At 35.9% G+C, this 20,993-nt stretch overlaps 1 protein-coding gene across 3 annotated transcripts in view; it reads left to right on the forward strand.

Moving 5' to 3' along the window:
- The first annotated feature begins 1,677 nt into the window (after positions 1-1,677).
- LOC128232418 (serine/threonine-protein kinase BRSK2-like) overlaps positions 1,678-20,993 on the forward strand; it is an 87,092-nt gene continuing 67,776 nt past the window's right edge. For all 3 annotated transcript variants that reach the window (XM_052945949.1, XM_052945950.1, XM_052945951.1), the window contains exon 1: positions 1,678-2,263. In XM_052945949.1, the coding sequence (XP_052801909.1) occupies positions 2,155-2,263 (109 nt within the window). In that variant the 5' untranslated portion in view covers positions 1,678-2,154. The remainder of the gene's footprint in view (positions 2,264-20,993) is intronic.

Consider the following 20,993-nt stretch of genomic DNA (forward strand, 5'->3'; position numbering starts at 1 on the left):
CGGAAAGAAACTAGACTTTTTATGTTTTACAAGCAGATCCTGGCGCGATCATACCAGCTCTTTACATGTACATATCGACCCCTTAGGTCTTCGACAGTGTCCGGTGTAACGGGCTCATATTACCGGAAAACAGTTGTACTATGCTTTTAACCAGCAATGAGAACTCAAATATCCCAGTGTTCTTTAATTCCGAGTGCCAGTCAAGACGGTAATATTTTCGACGTTTTTCGGTATGACGCGGTCGGGGACCAAGTTTACTCGGAATGGACCGCATCCAAGGGGAGGGAGAGTGTGTGTGGGGATTTAACTTGGTGAACTACTATATATTGAAAGATATGAGTTGATAGTGTGTTTTTCAGTTTCAATTTCTCAAGACGGCGCTCGCGTTCTGGCAGGGACAGGTTGTTACACAAGTGTATGACATTTCATTCTAAAGAATGTTACTGAATGTTAACTCTCCACGAATTATATACAGTATAAAACAGAAACTCTGCAAAAGATTCTGAACTGAATAGTAATAGCTCAAAACAATTCAAGAGCAACTCAACCATTCATTGGCACCACAGCCAATTCATTGGCACTACAACGTTCACAAAATCGAATACAGTGCACCCAGTTTAGCAAATAAAGTTGTTGTTTTTTTGCGAGGCAACATGCTTTTGTCAATAAAAAGCTGCAAATATGTTAGGGAATTTCTCAAACATGGAGCGTTAACACCCTGATATGAAAACTCAAGCAAACTATACAAGTTCTACACGTACAAATTATTTTTGCTCTGACAGAGCTTCAACACAACACAATCAATGTCAATCCTAGGTACATGCCCCAATTATTTGATATTACTAGTATAAACCTCTGAAAAGCAATTTCCATTTTTCACTCTTTGGCACAACAAGACACATCAGAGCATTTGCAACGCATGAAACCTGGTAAAGTTGTTAAATAAAGGACAAAAATACTTCGTCCTTAAGTGAAAATATTTCCCTAAAAATTAGGACCAATAACAATCATACTCCCAACTAAAAGGTATTAAATACGATTGTTCGTTTATTGTTGCTTTTTTTTTGCTTTATAGCTTCTGAACTTTCTGAAAAGCGTTCTCTTCCTTGCAATGTTTGAAGTTGATTATTTTTACCTATTACGCCTTTACTGCAAGGATATTGCTGTGAAGAACAGACTTCAAAGCATCATGATATATCAACTATCTTTCTGAGTGTTCGAAGTGATATTTTCTCCAATGGGATGACCGTGAATATTTTTCAAATTCACCGTACCTTTATTGTGGTAAATCAGTAGTCAGTCTTGTTTTTATTTCAATCCGGCGGAGACAGTACATTAACAAGATGTACTCTCAAACACTAAGCTGCTTCTGAAGATATTATTACAGAAACATTAAACCATTTATTTTCATAAATACATGTAGATACTAATAGCCTTTACCTGGTAACCATTTAATACAATAATGCTACTCGTGTTACGCTTTCATAAACCTATTATGATATTAGCAGTTTTTTGTTTGAATGACACAAAATCAGTTTAATTGATTTTTCTGCCATTAGTTGTGGGGGGGAAAATTGGAGACAACTCTTGAGGGCATATCGGGTATTCGGCTGCTGATGCTGAGCGATCGATAGGAGTGACCGGCCTTGTTCAATTACCCGGGCGCGCGCACCTGTCATGAGATCAATTACCGATATTTGACAGAACTCTCTTTTCTAAGAATGTAGAATAACATCTGAGTAATTTTTGGAGCGCATAAGCATAGAAAGTTCAGTTATGAATATTCTATTCGTAATGATAATATTCTGTCAATATTGTTTTTGTAAAAAATGTAAAGTGAACTATTGGCAATGAGGAATATAGTAGTATTGATCTCTCTATGGAACACATAACAACACAGAATATTGTGGCATTGCTCAGAGCCTGTGTGTCATAAACAATGGCTACGGTGTGGATATGTCTCCTGTAGTGTTGTGTGAAATGGAATTGCAAGTAAATGGGTTTTCAATAAAAATGAAAGTAAAATGAACAAAAACATTGTGTTCAAAATATTATGCATATATATGGAAGTATTACCAGATTGGATATTGTTATTCTTGTGATTGTTACTCTGCGGATTTTATGCCTACAGCAGCATTTTGAATTGTGCAGAAGATGTCACATCATCATCACCACCACCACCGGGTAAATTCCCTCCGAGACCGGGAGGAACAGTATGTGGGTCCATACAAGCTGGAGAAAACCCTGGGCAAGGGGCAGACAGGTACAGACATAATGTGTGAATCTTCCAAATAATATACCACATAATTCTCTATTCTCTTGAGGCTGAAACCTTCCTTTCGATATGCAGTATTCAGTAGCACATTTAAAGAAACCTACAAGTATGTTCCTTTTTAAGGAGTACTCAAGACTTGAGTGTTTTACGCAGTTTGCAGAAACTCTTTAAGAATTTGTCTTTATTCCTTTTAATATGTTGTCTTGCAAAATAGTTAAATATTTTATTATATGTTACAGTGGCTTTGAGTTGAAATTGCGGTTGTTTTCGGTATATAAAAAGGGAAAGGGATTACACCTCTCTCTTAAAAGTTGCTACATGTAGTGTATGATTTTTCTATGCCACATTTTAAGAAACATACCAGTATGCTCTATAGAGCTTTTCACAATGACAAAATAACTATTACAAAAACATACAATTTTCAAATCTGCTATATTCATAATTGTATTCCAACCCTATACCTTTTCTGGCAATAATCATCATTTAATTATCACTGCAATGATCAAACCCAAGACCCCCCCTATTATTTGTTAGGCAGGATTTGGGTATAAAATGAAGCAGTATTCAGTATAGCAGAGTATGCACCTCCTAACCACCAGGATATTGCTACCATTTATTATTTCAAGTACTTTAATATAATTTTTTACTATCATATGTTATTGTTGGATTTTGGTATGTAAACATGAGCTCATGCATGCCTTCACTTATGCAACAGTCAATTGTTACCACGGCCCCCCCCCCCCCCCCCCCCCAGGTCCGGGGGTATACCAGGGATAGCCGGGGAAATGGGCCGTGGTTTTACCTTTCAGGTGGCCCCTCAGTGCCGGGTGAATGCGGTGGTTTTGTCTTTGCGCAAAATATAGCGGGGAATGGGCCTTACCTAGGGTCCCTTGGGTGTGGGGGCATTTGGCGGGGATTTTACCATCAGTTCATGCCCGCAGGGCGGGAAATTTTACCCAGGGTTGGCTGGACAAAAAGTCAAAGTTCCCGCTATTCCCCGGACCTGGGGGGGGGGGGGGCCATGGTTACAATTGACTGGTGCATTACAAACAACAGTTCTATTCAATGTTACAATAAATCTTATTTATAAAGCCTGGCTCTCGCAATCATAATGTTGGCTAATATTGCCCACGGTTTAGAAAATAGTAAACTCAGTTGCGCATTTTCATGAATCTTGCTGATCCTGGTGAATCGTGAAGCACAGTGACTTTTTAAAGACTGTTTAAAATGTTGTGATGCAGTTATGTTTTCAGATGGTAGTGCAACCTTAGTGCATTTGTAGCTCCATCAGGCACAATCGTACAGCTGTTGTTTAGGTTTTTGTGTCCATTCAGGAATGATCAACACCTGTTTTATTACGATTTAGTATGACCGGACATGTATACGATATGGTTTTCTACGCACTCCCTTTGACCTATGTATTATTCATCACTATTGGCCTGAACGTTTACTATGAGTACATCACAATTGCCGTTTTGGTTCCATACTAGTCTCGGAGCTATGCATCATTATGCATGCTAATTGTGTAGATACAACAGAAATTGTCCTTTGTCTTCCATTTATATTAGCGGCTGGGCAATAGCAATATCAATTTCCTCAATTTCTTGTGCAGTTTGTAGGGTAATTGTAGCCTTTGAACGAGTTCCAGGAACATAATAATCAGACTGCTTATAGGGCTTAAACTAACTTAGGAAGAAAAGTTGTCAGACCCTCTTAAATATGGATAAATCATCTTGCAACATGTGAAGTTTTGGTTTTGGGACACTGTAATTTATCGTCATGGGTTGTTCTACAATCTGACTTGAAATATGAAAGATTATAAGTTATCGGCTGTATCATGGCAAGATCTGGCAAACCGTACTAGACTGTTAATATGTGGTGAATAGTACTAGACTGTTAATACGTGGTGAATATTTATAGGATTGTCACATATCATGATACAATCATCACAGATTCTGCTTTAAGTCATACCAACATCGTTTGTATTCCTACTCCTGTCATTGGGCAATCATTACTTTTTGTCAGGATGAAGACGAAATCAGGTCCCATGGCCCCTGATTCACCACAACTCATCATAGTTGACTCTGCTATATATGATCAATTGATCAATCGGGATGACTTGTAGCCTAAACTGTGATAGTGAGAGCCAGGTTTAACCCAAATGATTTTTTTCCTTGTTTCATATTTTCTTCCTAAAATCTTGCATTTTCTTTGTATTGAAACCATCCTCTTAATTAATTGTTGGTTATATATTTAATGTCAGAAACATGCATGGGATGATGTTGGATGATGTTTAATCGGTTGATCAAAGAGATAATATTAGTGAGAAATGAGCAGGTCCTACATCTGCATGATTTTATGTGTAGGTCTATCAACGGTAAATCTTTACTTAGTCTAGTATAATGTTATTTGGATTAAAATGATGAGCCTGATTTTGATCCAGAGTTTCCTCTGAAAGATGGTTCTAAAATTAAACTCGTTCATTAATATTACTTCCGTGAAATGTATAATGTCTGGGCAAATAAGGATTTCAACTTTTATGTTTAGTCATTAAATATTCAAGAAGGAATCATTACAAATTTCTTGTCATTTTATCAAGCACATAGAGACCAAAACAGCTGTGTTTTGCAAATGTATATTAACAGTTGAAAATTCAAATGGCACCTTTATTAGAAATCAGCTCTCATTCCCAAGCTATATTGAAATTCAATTTCATATCACTCCAGCCCTGAGTCATTCTACAGCCAATTTATAGATTTTCTAATGATATTTCTTGGTTCAGATGCTCAACAGTTACAGTTAGACAATTATGATTAATGCTGTGGGTGTTATGATAATGTTTGCAGATAAAAAGTTGTTGTCGCTACATGCAGTTTCTAGAAATGCAGTTCCAGATAATATAAACTGTTACTTGATAGTTCTTTTGTTTTACAATTTTGTTTGACTAAAATAGTGACAAGTCTTCCTTTCCATTTATGACTGTTTCTGCAGGTTGGTTTAAGTGAAAAAATCAATACTGTTGATTTTGCTGTATAACAGTCTGCACCAAGAATGAATGGTGGTACATATACTAACAACATCACTCATGCAGAGCCCATAGGATATATGTATATTTGTAAGTGTTTTTATCATGACAAAGGTTGTTTGTGATCAATACCCATGGTCACAGTGATGGTGCTGGCAGATCAGTATGTGCCATTGATCAATATCAGTGGGGAGAGATGGTTTATAGATCTAGTAATTTCCCCATGCTGGACCTTCCTGAGACCTATTGCCTGCTTGATGGTGTATGTCTTTCCTTGGTTTCTGTCTAATCCCATTTAATCATCTTCACTGTGAGATTACCATTTTCCAACAATACAATGGAAACTTCAAGTGTAGAGGATAAAGACCCTGCTAAGAGCCTTAACAGACAAGAAACAAGAAACACACAGCATCACAGTGCTCTAGCTAGGCCTCAAAAGCAGGGTGGGGCGTAGCTGCCTTTACACGAGTATGTGGCTGAATCCACATGATGCTGACAACAACAAAAATAAAATAAAACGGCTAGAGTTGCAGTATGTGCACTTGACTACATGATCCTAAAACTGTCCATTTTCCTGTTCTAAATAAAGCACCTGAGAATGCACCAGATTGCACCATGGTTTTCAAAATTTTCTAAGGGGCCATTAACCACCTAACCCCCATAGCACAATTATGAATCCACATGAGCATGCACTTTGCATCATACTAGTTTCTGAAATAAAGATGGTCAAAAACTCCTGAAGTTCATTGCCCTGTGAAAGGAATGTTCGTTCACTGATTATTAAAATAAAGCTAACTGTTTTTAAAGTATGGTAATGTTTGTCTATAAAATTTTATATAAAAAAAGATTATTGCTATTGCTTGTAGTAATAACTCTGGTGCCATAGTTATGCTTTGTTATCAAGAAAGAATTGAAACTATTTGAAGTGAAGGTTCCCTGAATTAAGTTATCCCGCCAGTGCAGCACAGTAAAATCTGCACAGATCTCTAGAAAATGGATTTTTAGATGAAAAAGGATGAGTTTTTTGATGCTGGTGATCGGAGATAAAAACTGGCAGAAGGAAAAAAATCAGGTGAAATCATAAAGAGAGGCTAGAAAGTCTGTTAATCTATGAGAGTTTTTCTTCAAGACCCCGGGATATCTGTTTTAGTGATTAATACACCTATTATAGCTGTAAGGAATGAATCACTTATTGGAGGCTTTCTTTTTCCTTCGGCTGCAGATCACTGGCAAAATCTATGATTAGAATAGAAGATACTTAAACAGAACATTCCTGTATAATACATAGGTTCAAAGGATTGGGCTCATCTGCACACAGATGCCTGTAAAAAATAATCAGGAATTGTTTGATTTTTTCATTTATATATCCAAATTAAAAAGATCTCCTAGAATTAATAAAAAAAAAAACTTGTTTGTGGAAGTCTCATGCATGACCAATGTATATAGCTCACAAGTTGGTTGGGAAAGTGACAATTTGAATTTATGTTGTCTCCTGGAGATGTTTAATTTCCAAATGCTTTTGATCATCTTCATCCAAAGGATCCATCTAATTTTGAAATTTTGACAGTCATCATTTGTCGCAAATCCTAAATGCATTTCTATCTGTCCACATTTGTTATTTGATAGATGTATGGCTTTCAGTTCCTTTAATACATGATCTGAAACAAGAACAGCATTTGACACTTAAATGGTGCCCCGGGATTTGTAGGACACAAAATTTCATGGATGAACATGAGAACCTCCCAGTTAGGTGTCCTGTCGGGTTGTCATTTCTTAGCAGAGCCAGAATTACAACTTCAATTGAAGCAGAAGTAAATGATATTGAATTAATTTATTTTGAAAAATTATTCAGGATCCATGGAAATATAGTAAGTGTCGACCTCTGCAAGCATATGATACACTTAAACCTAACTACTAATTGAATTTAATGTGAGTTTAAATTTGTTTTATGTATGTTTTGCAGTCAATAAAATTTGTAATTTTAACCATTTCCATACTTAAACCACAATATGGTATTAAAATATTCATTTATGACATTGATTGACCAGACCCAAATATCACAAAAGGATCACTCAAATCTCAACTCATTTTCCCACATTACATCAAAAGCTATTCAAAATCGCATATGTTTTTGCATTAGAATAGTTTTTCTTTGAATTATTGATGCAAGGTTTTTGCCAACACATTCTATGAGAAAATACCAGAAAAACACACCAGATTTTGAATCATACTATGAGTTCTGTGATAAAATGAGCTGAGATTTGACTTTAGAAATAAGTTTTGAGAAATGGGGGCCAGGGCATTATCTGACATCCATTAGACAAAAACAAGTACCTTCTTAGTGTTGGTTGGTAATGGGTTAGCCTTCAACCGAGTGCTACTTTCAATGCCATATGCAAACAACTTGATCTTTGATGTTCGGCATATCATTAATTATTTGTACAGGCATATTTTAAATATATCAGTTCAACACATTTGATTACTTAAACATGCAAAGTAAACAAACCTTTTCATTGCATAATAAATGAATGTGATTACAATTATGCCTGAAAGTAATACAACATCAACAGAGACGGACAGAAAGTGATTATTGAACAAATTTTTCCAACAAAGAGCTAGTTGAAACAAATGGGATTTAAATTTGATTCAGGTGAGAAACTAATCAATTAGCTCAAGAATCATTGAGGAGTTCTGTGCTGGAATATGGTAAACCCACCTGGGAACTGAGTAAAGAGAACAGTTGCCAGTTAGTCTTTCAATTATATTGAATATATTTGGGTATTGTTGGCCTTTCAATTAACATATAAAATACAGTTGAGTTCTGATGACCTTTCTATTAGGATAAATACAGCTGAGTTCTGATGACCTTTGTATTAGGATAAATACAGCTGAGTTCTGATGACCTTTCTATTAGGATAAATACAGCTGAGTTCTGATGACCTTTGTATTAGGATAAATACAGCTGAGTTCTGATGACCTTTCTATTAGGATAAATACAGCTGAGTTATGATGACCTTTCTATTAGGATAAATACAGCTGAGTTCTGATGACCTTTCTATTAGGATAAATACAGCTGAGTTCTAATGACCTTTCTATAAGGATAAATACAGCTGAGTTCTGATGACCTTTGTATTAGGATAAATACAGTTGAGTTCTGATGACCTTTCTATTAGGATAAATACAGCTGAGTTCTGATGACCTTTGTATTAGGATGAATACAGTTGAGTTCTGATGACCTTTCTATTAGGATAAATACAGCTGAGTTCTCTTGACCTTTCTATTAGGATGAATACAGCTGAGTTATGTTGACCTTTCTATTAGGATAGATACAGCTGAGTTCTGATGACATTTCTATTAGGATGAATACAGCTGTATTATGACATTTTTATTAGGATGAATACAGCTGAGTTCTGATGACCTTTCTATTAGGATGAATACAGCTGAGTTCTGATGACCTTTCTATAAGGATAAATACAGCTGAGTTCTGATGACCTTTCTATTAGGATAAATACAGCTGAGTTCTGATGACCTTTCTATTAGGATAAATACAGCTGAGTTCTGATGACCTTTGTATTAGGATGAATACAGTTGAGTTCTGATGACCTTTCTATTAGGATAAATACAGCTGAGTTATCTTGACCTTTCTATTAGGATGAATACAGCTGAGTTATGTTGACCTTTCTATTAGGATAGATACAGCTGAGTTCTGATGACATTTCTATTAGGATGAATACAGCTGTATTATGACATTTCTATTAGGATGAATACAGCTGAGTTCTGATGACCTTTCTATTAGGATGAATACAGCTGAGTTCTGATGACCTTTCTATTAGGATAGATACAGCTGAGTTCTGATGACCTTTCTATTAGGATGAATACAGCTGAGTTCTGATGACCTTTCTATTAGGATAGATACAGCTGAGTTCTGATGACCTTTCTATTAGGATGAATACAGCTGAGTTCTGATGACCTTTCTATTAGGATAGATACAGCTGAGTTCTGATGACCTTTCTATTAGGATGAATACAGTTGAGTTCAGTTGGCCTTTCTACTAGGATGAATACAGTTGAGTTCAGTTGGCCTGCCTATTAGGACGAATACAGTTGAGTTCAGTTGGCCTTTCTACTAGGATGAATACAGTTAAGTGCAGTTGACCTTTCTACTAGGAGGAATACAGTTGTAGGATGAATACAGTTGAGTTGAGTTGGCCTTTGACATGACGAATACAGTTGAGTTGAGTTGAGTTGGCCTTTCTACTAGGGTGAATACAGTTGAGTTCAGTTGGCCTTTCTACTAGGATGAATACAGTTGAGTTTAGTTGGCCTTTCTACTAGGGTTAATACAGTTGAGTTCAGTTGGCCTTTCTACTAGGGTGAATACAGTTGAGTTCAGTTGGCCTTTCTACTAGGATGAATACAATTGAGTTCAGTTGGCCTTTCTACTAGGATGAATACAGTTGAGTTCAGTTGGCCTTTCTACTAGGGTGAATACAGTTGAGTTCAGTTGGCCTTTCTACTAGGATGAATACAATTGAGTTCAGTTGGCCTTTCTACTAGGGTGAATACAGTTGAGTTTAGTTGGCCTTTCTACTAGGGTGAATACAGTTGAGTTCAGTTGGCCTTTCTACTAGGGTGAATACAGTTGAGTTCAGTTGGCCTTTCTACTAGGATGAATACAATTGAGTTCAGTTGGCCTTTCTACTAGGATGAATACAGTTGAGTTCAGTTGGCCTTTCTACTAGGATGAATACAGTTGAGTTCAGTTGGCCTTTCTACTAGGATGAATACAGTTAAGTTCAGTTGACCTTTCTACTAGGACCAATACAGTTGAGTCAGTTGGCCTTTATATTAGGGTGAATACAGTTGAGTACAATTGGCCTTTCCATTAAGGATTAATACAGCTGAGTTCTGTTGCCCTTTCTATTTGGATGAATTAATACAGCCGAGTTCTGTTTGCCTTTCTATTTGGATGAATTAATACAGCTGAGTTCTGTTTGCCTTTCTATCTGGATGAATTAATACAGCCGAGTTCTGTTTGCCCTTCTATCTGGATGAATTAATACAGCTGAGTTCTGTTTGCCTTTCTATCTGGATGAATTAATACAGCCGAGTTCTGTTTGCCTTTCTATTTGGATGAATTAATACAGCCGAGTTCTGTTTGCCTTTCTATTTGGATGAATTAATACAGCCGAGTTCTGTTTGCCTTTCTATTTGGATGAATTAATACAGCCGAGTTGAGTTCTGTTTGCCTTTCTATTTGGATGAATTAATACAGCTGAGTTCTGTTTGCCCTTCTATCTGGATGAATTAATACAGCTGAGTTCTGTTTGCCCTTCTCTTTGGATGAATTAATACAGCCGAGTTCTGTTTGCCCTTTCTATTTGGATGAATTAATACAGCCGAGTTCTGTTTGCCCTTTCTATTTGGATGAATTGATACAGCCGAGTTCTGTTTGCCCTTTCTATTTGGATGAATTGATACAGCCGAGTTCTGTTTGCCCTTTCTATTTGGATGAATTGATACAGCCGAGTTCTGTTTGCCTTTCTATTTGGATGAATTAATACAGCCGAGTTGAGTTCTGTTTGCCTTTCTATTTGGATGAATTAATACAGCTGAGTTCTGTTTGCCCTTCTATCTGGATGAATTAATACAGCTGAGTTCTGTTTGCCCTTCTATTTGGATGAATTAATACAGCTGAGTTCTGTTTGCCCTTTCTATTTGGATGAATTAATACAGCCGAGTTCTGTTTGCCCTTTCTATTTGGATGAATTAATACAGCCGAGTTCTGTTTGCCCTTTCTATTTGGATGAATTCATACAGCCGAGTTCTGTTTGCCTTTTCTATTTGGATGAATTAATACAGCCGAGTTCTGTTTGCCCTTTCTATTTGGATGAATAAATACAGCCGAGTTCTGTTTGCCCTTTCTATTTGGATGAATTAATACAGCCGAGTTCTGTTTGCCCTTTCTATTTGGATGAATTAATACAGCCGAGTTCTGTTTGCCCTTTCTATTTGGATGAATTAATACAGCCGAGTTCTGTTTGCCCTTTCTATTTGGATGAATTAATACAGCCGAGTTCTGTTTGCCTTTCTATTTGGATGAATTAATACAGCCGAGTTCTGTTTGCCCTTTCTATTTGGATAATTAATACAGCCGAGTTCTGTTTCTATTTGGATGAATTAATACAGCCGAGTTCTGTTTGCCCTTTCTATTTGGATGAATTAATACAGCCGAGTTCTGTTTGCCTTTCTATTTGGATGAATTAATACAGCTGAGTTCTGTTTGCCTTTCTATTTGAATTAATACAGCCGAGTTGAGTTCTGTTTGCCTTTCTATTTGGATGAATTAATACAGCTGAGTTCTGTTTGCCTTTCTATTTGGATGAATTAATACAGCTGAGTTCTGTTTGCCCTTTCTATTTGGATGAATTAATACAGCCTAGTTCTGTTTGCCTTTCTATTTGGTTGAATTAATACAGCCGAGTTCTGTTTGCCCTTTCTATTTGGATGAATTAATACAGCTGAGTTCTGTTTGCCTTTCTATTTGGATGAATTAATACAGCCGAGTTCTGTTTGCCTTTCTATTTGGATGAATTAATACAGCCGAGTTCTGTTTGCCCTTTCTATTTGGATGAATTAATACAGCTGAGTTCTGTTTGCCCTTTCTATTTGGATGAATTAATACAGCCGAGTTCTGTTTGCCCTTTCTATTTGGATGAATTAATACAGCTGAGTTCTGTTTGCCTTTCTATTTGGATGAATTAATACAGCTGAGTTCTGTTTGCCTTTCTATTTGGATGAATTAATACAGCTGAGTTCTGTTTGCCTTTCTATTTGGATGAATTAATACAGCCGAGTTCTGTTTGCCTTTCTATTTGGATGAATTAATACAGCTGAGTTCTGTTTGCCCTTCTATTTGGATGAATTAATACAGCTGAGTTCTGTTTGCCTTTCTATTAGGATCCTGAACCAAATGTTTTTTTTTAGGCCTTAAGATAAATCAAGCTGCATTCAAACTGCCTTCTGTCTGTGTTTGTAGTTTGTATGCATTGAATACCATCTGTGCATCTGAAATTTTTCATTGACATTGAGGAAGAAGAGACAAACCCACACATATAAAGATGTGGCTTGAAATGCTATAGAGTTTGGACCCAAATACTCGTGGTAAATCAAGAACAAAATTTGGTTGTGTGGTTATATTCATGGGATGAAACAAGATTCTGTTTGTCTCAGGTACCACTGTGGGGTACCTAGGGTACCTATCTTTGGAATTTGCCTTTTTTCTTCAGGGAAATTGCATGCCACTAAACACATGTGGTTATAGCATTATTCTGTAATGTTTTGTATTTTGTGTGTTACAGTGTCAGAAATCAGTGATATGATACAAGTGCAAGAAGAATGGCTGCTAATTCAGCTGATGACACTGAAGAGGTTCTGAAGTCAGTAGGCAGTCTTGAAAATATAGACTCTGCCTTAAAAATATATTGTACATTCAGCCCTGAATATATATAATATAGACTTGTCTTGTTCTATGTTCATTGATTCAGCCTTTTTCTGACTTACTGATGAACACAAACGTTTTCCAACTATTGGGAGGTTTACGCCATCATGAGAAGCATTATATTATCAATAATTGATGACTTGTTTGGTTCCGAGTCTTCAAAAATCAGATAGTCATATTTGGACCAGAGCGCTGCTGCTGTTGGACAGATTATTGACTTTGAACAAATGTTTGGAGGAATAGATTAAATTAATGAAAATTATGCTGTTCTTAATTCTAAATTATTTCAAATCTTCTGAAACTACAGTCCAAACTCGCTATGTCGACGTCGGATATCTCGACTTTCCGGTTGTGTCGACTTTTTTCTCCATTCCCAAATTTACTCCTTCTTATTCTATATAAGATAAATCTGCTTGAGTCGATTTTTCTCTCTCGTTTTTTTTCGCTATGTCGACATCCTATTTAAGTCCGGGTGGTCGAATTTCACACATTTTCCTTGTTTCTTATGTCGAACTGTATAATCGAGATGTAGGTGCGAAAATATTCATGATGGTTTGCGGCATGTCGCTAAATTACCGTGCGTGTCAAAATAACAAACTGTCATATTTGGAGGTTTATTGGTAAGTGTGAATGCTTAAAGATGTTTGTTTCTGTGCTTGATTAAAGAGACATTTATTGCTCAAGCTATTCATTGAAACGCACAAGGACGCCGATGACATCATCGGAAAATTCGACAACATTGAGAGTTAGTGACGAAGAAATTTCTCTATACTGCATGTAGAAAACAAACAGGCATAACCACTATTGTTGTCATATGTGCCATAATGTTTTCTTACACTGTACAAGTGTATGTAATTGAGGTTTTATATCTGTTTGGTGTAATCCATAAACGTGAATTAAATAAATGTGACACAAATAATTCATATTTTTCACTTTATTTTTCAATAAGACGTTTACTATTTTAACGACAGTAACAAGACTGTTCAATAGCAGAAGTCGGATGTCGGACATAATTTAAACTCAAATGTGTTGGTATTGGTGATTTTTTGTTATTTGTTTGTGACGAATGTTCGTTATCTCGACTTTTTTCTCTAGGTCCCGACAACGTCAACATAACGAGTTTTTACTGTATTTATATTACGTACTGTATAATTGAAAAGAACAAACACACTGATCATTCTGGTACCATCATCATATTGGTACCATTCACCAAGCTAATTGGCAGGGTGAGGTTCAAATCCCTATCTGGCCAATTTATACCTTGGTGTCGGCACATATTTGTCGGCCAATGACACTTGAGGGTATACCCTATTTACTGCAGCTCCATATCATCGATGTAGAGCAGATTTGGCAGTGAAATTAAACACTTTATATTTTCGAAGGGAGTATTTTGTCGATCTTCTTTCTGATAAAGTCATCTATTTTTCATAGATCGCTCTGCCCTCTGTACATGCACAAAGTAATTATGATTGACAGTTAAGGGAGACGTTTTCTTGAGGCAGTTTAAGCTTAATATTACATCATGAACCCGAACTTGAATTTGAAAATAGATGTGTATTCAGCTATCAAATGACATCTATTCAGGGCACAATGAAAACATTAATGTGACAATATTCAAATACAATCTCATTTACATTTCTTTAAAATGCTCGCTATAATATACAATCAATCAAACAAATTCAGAACCAAAATGTGCAATCTTTAATTGATCATTATGAATAAAAAACTTAACTATGCAAACACGCATAAGTAATTCTAATAATCTAAATATCAACAATTTGTTGATTTTTAAACGAAAAAAAGCATTCATGTTTCGTTGCTTATCCAGCTATTTACAAACATCAATATAAAATTTTATTTGCTTTAATAAAATATTCACAAAGTCGAGACATTTTACCACTGCCCAACTCTAATTTATTGAAACTAACGTCTTGGAGGTTTAACTTTCGTGCCAAAATATCACGCCATGTGACTTTATAAAGGGGGAGCTAGTTGGTCAAAAGAGTGCAACCATAAAATTAGAATTAATTTTGGCGATCAACAGAAAATGGTGCGAGCTTTCTCTGCCTGCGGCCTTGCTGTGCTTGATCCATTTTCTGTAGATCGCCAAAATTAACTCTAACATATATAAAGATGATATAAAAAAAATTAAGAAAAATTACCTCTGGTATGTTGGCTAGTTGCTGGATATATTAGCTATAATATTAAGGGCTAAATTTGGTAAGTAAATAAAAGAAGAAAAAAAAGAGCCACAGTATTGCAGGCCAAACCACCTTGTAGACCTTGGTGTAGTTTTTGTCTCTTATCATCTGTTGTCTCTTCAGAAAAACCAAAGTACCTTATTAAAAATAATAATATTTTTCCAGGGATGCGACCAGGTAGATCCAAACATCTGAATAATATATAATGAAACATGACTTGTTACTGTTTGCAGTCTGTTATAAGAGATCCCGCCCTTATTGCTGCTGGTTGTGAGGTGACTGTCAGTCAAGTACATTATTTTTTTATAATGGTGTGACCTGCCCCAATCTGTCATTTCATGGCTAATTAAACTGCTAAGTGCAGGAACAAGACTGAAACATGTGAAGCTTCTGACACCACCATTGTGTGCCATCAGGCCTATAACTCACAGTTGAATACATGAGCTGACAGCCTGAGATATGAATGATGGTGCATTTGTACAACTCGCCAGTTAATTTTAATATATTTAGCTCTCTGCTCCTGTACATGTTTATCTGGTTAATTTAATGTTTATTTTCTACAAAAGCTGAATTTGTGCATTGGCAACGTGTGATATTCAAAGCATAAGGAATGTTTTGCATCAGAGGAGCAGAACAAACTTGCTCTTTCCTTAGGTACCGGTAATCTTGCCAGTTTACATGCTTTGTAGTCAAGGAAATAATGGCATCATACATAATCAAATAAAACTGTATTCACTAGTCCAAAAAGATTGAGCATGTACCTAGTACCCATTGCTTATATATATGTTAATGACATTGGTCTGGCAAATCAGGGGTTTGCATAAAGGTTTAAATACACCAGAAGAAGCCTGTAACTTGTTAATGCAATCTGTCACACTAGTAAAACACTGTCAGCTGACTTAATGGCAATGGTCAATGTTTGTGCTCTATATTTAACGACCAGTTGTATTTTTTGACATATTAAGGACCTTCCACAGTGCAAAAGTGGGTGGGGAAGGTCAAAAATTAAAATGTTTCATAGTCCATGTTTTATTTAGTTTTGAGGAACAATCTTTTTTGGACGTAAAACATGCATTGTTGGTGTCAAGTTTTGGGGTAGCTAGGAGTTTACAAAAGACAAATTTTACAAAAGAAGAGTTTATCAGATTTTGGATTAGTGATGAAACGATTATCGAGTACAATTGATAAATCGTCGCTGACAATGCTATGTCGGCGACAATCGATAGTGGTTGTCCAAAATCGATGTCGCTAATGCTACTTCCGGTAAGTACGTATTTTTTTGTGTTGTGGTACAGTCGAGTAAAAGTCAACTTTTCTTTCCGGTAAATTCCTCGTTGAGTTCATTTTAACAAGGAATGTATCTCTCTTACACAAATAGGCTAAATGAAAACACTTTTGCTTTAAAGCTTACAAACTCTCCCAAAATTACAAATTGTTTTTAATTGTTTGTATACTTCATAAAACCCTCTTCAATAACCTGTCTCTATGGTGTAGTGGGTCTGCTCTTACTTGAAAATACCGGGGATCCCGGCTCGATGCATTCTGTTTTTGAAAACTTTTTTGGTATCGTTTGTAATTAACTTATTTACTTTTTGTGAAAGTATTATGAAATGAAGATATTCTTATGAAATGTTCAATATAACAGGTTATTGAATGTAAATAATATTTAATATGCTCTTACATGGATAAAATGCTATGATGACTTACTTGATGCGGTGTGCATCATTTTGCAATTGATGTGCAATTATTAAGTATGCGTTGTGTTGTTATGTTTTTTCGTTAAGCTATTAAAGACAGGAAAAGATTATGGAAATTTACTTACTGTTGTAAAAAGCATGACTAAAGCAACACACGCACTGATTCCAGGTTTAACCATTTAATAAATGATGCTACTATGTATAAAGAATATATTCCTGATATTATGAACTTCAGATTATTGTTCGATAGTAAATCGAAACGCTTGGTCCGATTTGATTCGATTATCGATAGCAAATGGAGTCAGATTTTCAAACACTATTTTGGATCATAAAGAATTCACAACCTTTTGGGATTCGACATAATTACTCAATTGTTTTTGTGTCAAAATGCCCCAGACTATCTAATCAAGGATGTCTTGATCTTGATGATATATTTTCAAATAAGAAAGTAATTTAAAAAAATAATGGAAAATAGTGGATGAAGTTCATTTCCTTGTAACAAAAATGCTAATATCTTTTTAAAAATAGCTGCAATCACCACAAAACCTCAAGACATTGTTGATTGGGTAGTTCGGATAATGTCGACTCATTCACATATTCATTTTGTATTAAGACATTTCTGGGAAAACGTAAATGCTTTTTGATTGGAAATCTGATGTAACTCAACTCCTAATTACAACTTCACATGTTGCAACTGATATATGAAATATGCTTGGTAAATGTTGAACCAGAAATCTAAATCAAATTGATTTTTTTTACATTTTAAATTTTAAAAAGAGAGTTTAATATAACCACAAATGGTACACACTGACTGTATGTGTATGGCTGTACAGTATTCAACAAATAGCTTTAATAGTCTCCTAGTTCTTAATGAACACAGCCTAAAACAAAGGATGATTGTTAAAAAAACATGAACTGTTCTGTTTATTTGAAATATGATAAACAATACACCCATTTCTTTCAATCAAATCTCTCAAATTCTAAAAAAATCGTGGGGGGGGGGGGGGTCTAGGATGTGATTTTTCAACTTCTATCATTGTGGTGACCATTATTTATGTATTACTTCATTTGCATTCCTGCAAAAAGCCATTTACAAGAAAGTGTCCCCAGACTTTTATTCAGGTCTGGAATCAATAAATATTCAATCAGAATTAGCCAGCATAAATCAGGTTAATGCCCGCTCATGGTCAATGCAATCAAATGAAGGGAACTTCCCTGGCTTTATTCTCCAATTTGATTAAATGGTAGATTCTTAGCAGTCTCAAATCGGTCTGTGTACTCAATTGATCTTTTATATAATAAACATTGCATTTGACTGAAATATTTCCTTTTGATTCTTTTTTAAGGACAATGCTTTCTGTTTGTATAAAGACTCGGCTAAATGTCTGCATTATTTGATTTTGTCCTGGGTCCCGTATGACTTAATAATCTGTTTCTTTGGTGCAACACTTGAATGAAAAGATTTTGCTGAAGTTTTAAGAAGACATCTCACGAGTTTAACTTTACATGATTTTAAAGGTCATTTTAACCAAGATATTTGTTTGTTTAACAGTACAAACACTCTCTGTGTCAGAACTCTTTTTAAAAGCAGTCACATATTTGAAGGACACAATGACCATGTTTTCCTGAGAGCCTGTTGATGAGTATTTCTCACACCAGTCCTGCATTTGACCTTGTTCCCCCTGTATTTATGGCTGTCTCATTAACCACAGCTCTGTGTCATTAGTTGACTGGAATTCTTGGCAAATAAAAATAGATTGCTGATACTCAATTAAGGCATAAAACATTAATGGAATTTACTTGCAGACAATTGACACTTGTTCACCAGTGACATTGGTTGATTGGTTGACTATGTGCCACAGAGGACAGCAAGTGTGTGCTCACTTATGATGGTGCATAGCTTAAACCAACCACAGAAATGATAACTGATGCCACAACATTCAAGCTGTTACTATGGTAACATATATTGAAATGAAATTAATAATAAGCTGGATTTAAATTCAGGTAAAGCTTCACTGGACATAATAAAAGTTTTTTATGTACCATTATTTTAGTTTTCTTTCCTCCGCCTGAGCCGTGGAAGAAAAGCAATCAACTGAAAGAATGTGGAGATAGGTAAGCTGGTAAAGACATCATGTGTTGGAAAGTCATTATAACAGATTCACATAATTCTTGGTCAAGGAAATGATTTCACTAGAGACACAAGTGATAAAATGCTCACAGAAGAGGAGAATTTGCAGCATTCCGTCATGATTATGCTGTCTGGATTAGATTCTCCCTGGACACTTGACCTCGGTAGAAATATGAAAATGTTTGCAATTAAGTAGGACAGGGTGCTTTTCTAAACAATTTGCCTGTTTTCATCATCATGAATAAAGATACAGATAAACAGAGACAGAAATGCCTTGCTGACTCAGCAGTAACAGTTGTGATTGTTAGCTCTTGACTGTTTATAAATGTGTATTTGAATGTACCTTTTACTGGCAAATCTCTCTTGATGAAAACATGATAAACTGATAGTTTGTCTATAAGGCATTGTTAAATCCATGCACAGTGATGGCATCATACCAGGCAATGCTATCCAACCAGTGTCCACATTAGCTTGCCTGCATGTCCAACCACCACCTCTGTTGCACCATAGTACAGAAATAACAGGGAACTCAGAACAACGGAATGCCGTTAGGGCCATTGCCTATGAATGTGTTGATCTGAAACGCAATACTCGATAGTACGATGATGAAAACACAAAATCGCGGAACTATGATAGTAAAAACGCGACAGTACAATGATGAAAATGCGACAGTACGATAAAGTAAACGCGATAATACAACAGTACTATGATGATAATGCGATATACTATCGTGTTTTCACCATTGTACTTTCGGGTTTTCACCATCGTGATATCATGATTTCGCGTTTTCATAATAGTACTGTCGCGTTTCCATCATCGTACTATCGCATTTTTTCATCATCGTACTATCGCATTTTCATCATTGTACTGTCGTGTTTTCATCATCGTGCTTTCGCATTTTCATCATCATCTGGTCATGTTTTCATCATCGTACTATCGTGTATTCACCATTGATCTATTGTGTTTTCATCATCGTACTGTCGTGTTTTCATCATCGTACTATCACGTTATCATCATCATACTGTCTTGTTTTCATCATCGTACTATCGCGTTTTCACCATCGCACTGTCCCGTTTTCATCATCATCCTATTGTGTTTTCATCATCATACTATCGCGTTTTCATCATCGTACTATTGTGTTTTTATCATTGTACTATTGCCTTCCGGTGCGCATGCGTATAGAAATAATGTTGGTCTCATGGGTGCTTGTATTAAGTCATTGAATCATGTCTTCAACTGAAGCTTTTACCACGCATTTTGAATTTATCTGAAATACTGTTCATTAAAAGTTTAAACAACGATTGACACAAAAAAAGATTAAATTATGAATTGTTTTTATACAATAAATCCAACCAGTCAAATCAGCGACCAGCTGCTTTTCCGCTACGCTGATCACTCTATAGCCTATCTGTTAATTAGCAGACGCTTGCAATCGGTTCAATCACGTGTATTGGTAGATCGCAAAAGACACAATTAAACAAACTATATAGATGTGTTAATCGTGTGCTTGCAGCTATCCTGATTAAGTGTTAAAATCGGTCCATATTTTCACATGGCAATATGAATATGCTATGTCGTCGTCGATCATTACATGATATATCCGTTTGTTGATTACCAAACTGTTAAATTTAAATTGTCATTTTAAATTGCATATGCCATTGTTAATCCGAACCTAGTCATACATAGAATATCAACAGCGACACGCTTGATTAACTACATAGTCTGGAAGCTTAGTGCGCTGCTTACGTCATTTTAATTTGCAGTAATGAAAAAATTGTTGTCGATATCACACTTATAGCTTGAAGCCCCGATTATAAATCTCTATATATATATTATTATTCAAGAGTATCAGTTGAATGTTGACCCACTGTAGATGCATTAAGCAAATAAAACATAATACTGTTTCACTTTTTGTCGTCTGACCCGACAGCCACAATTATTTACGATCGCAGTCGTTCTTATTAGAAACGCCGCAGAACTCGATGAAAACCTCATTTGAATTAAGCTTGTATCAATGACTATCTAAATCGGCTATGCTGCTCTAGAACCCTCTTTTCTTAATAATCAGACTTTTGAACAGGCCTTTCTTTTATTTTGGTGGGGGGGGGGGGGGGGTGCCGATCGAGGTTCCAAAATTTTAGAAGCCCTGGTACAGTGTGAGTAT

Source organism: Mya arenaria, chromosome 4 (genome assembly GCF_026914265.1).
Source record: "Mya arenaria isolate MELC-2E11 chromosome 4, ASM2691426v1".
Taxonomy (NCBI): Eukaryota; Metazoa; Mollusca; class Bivalvia; order Myida; family Myidae; genus Mya; species Mya arenaria.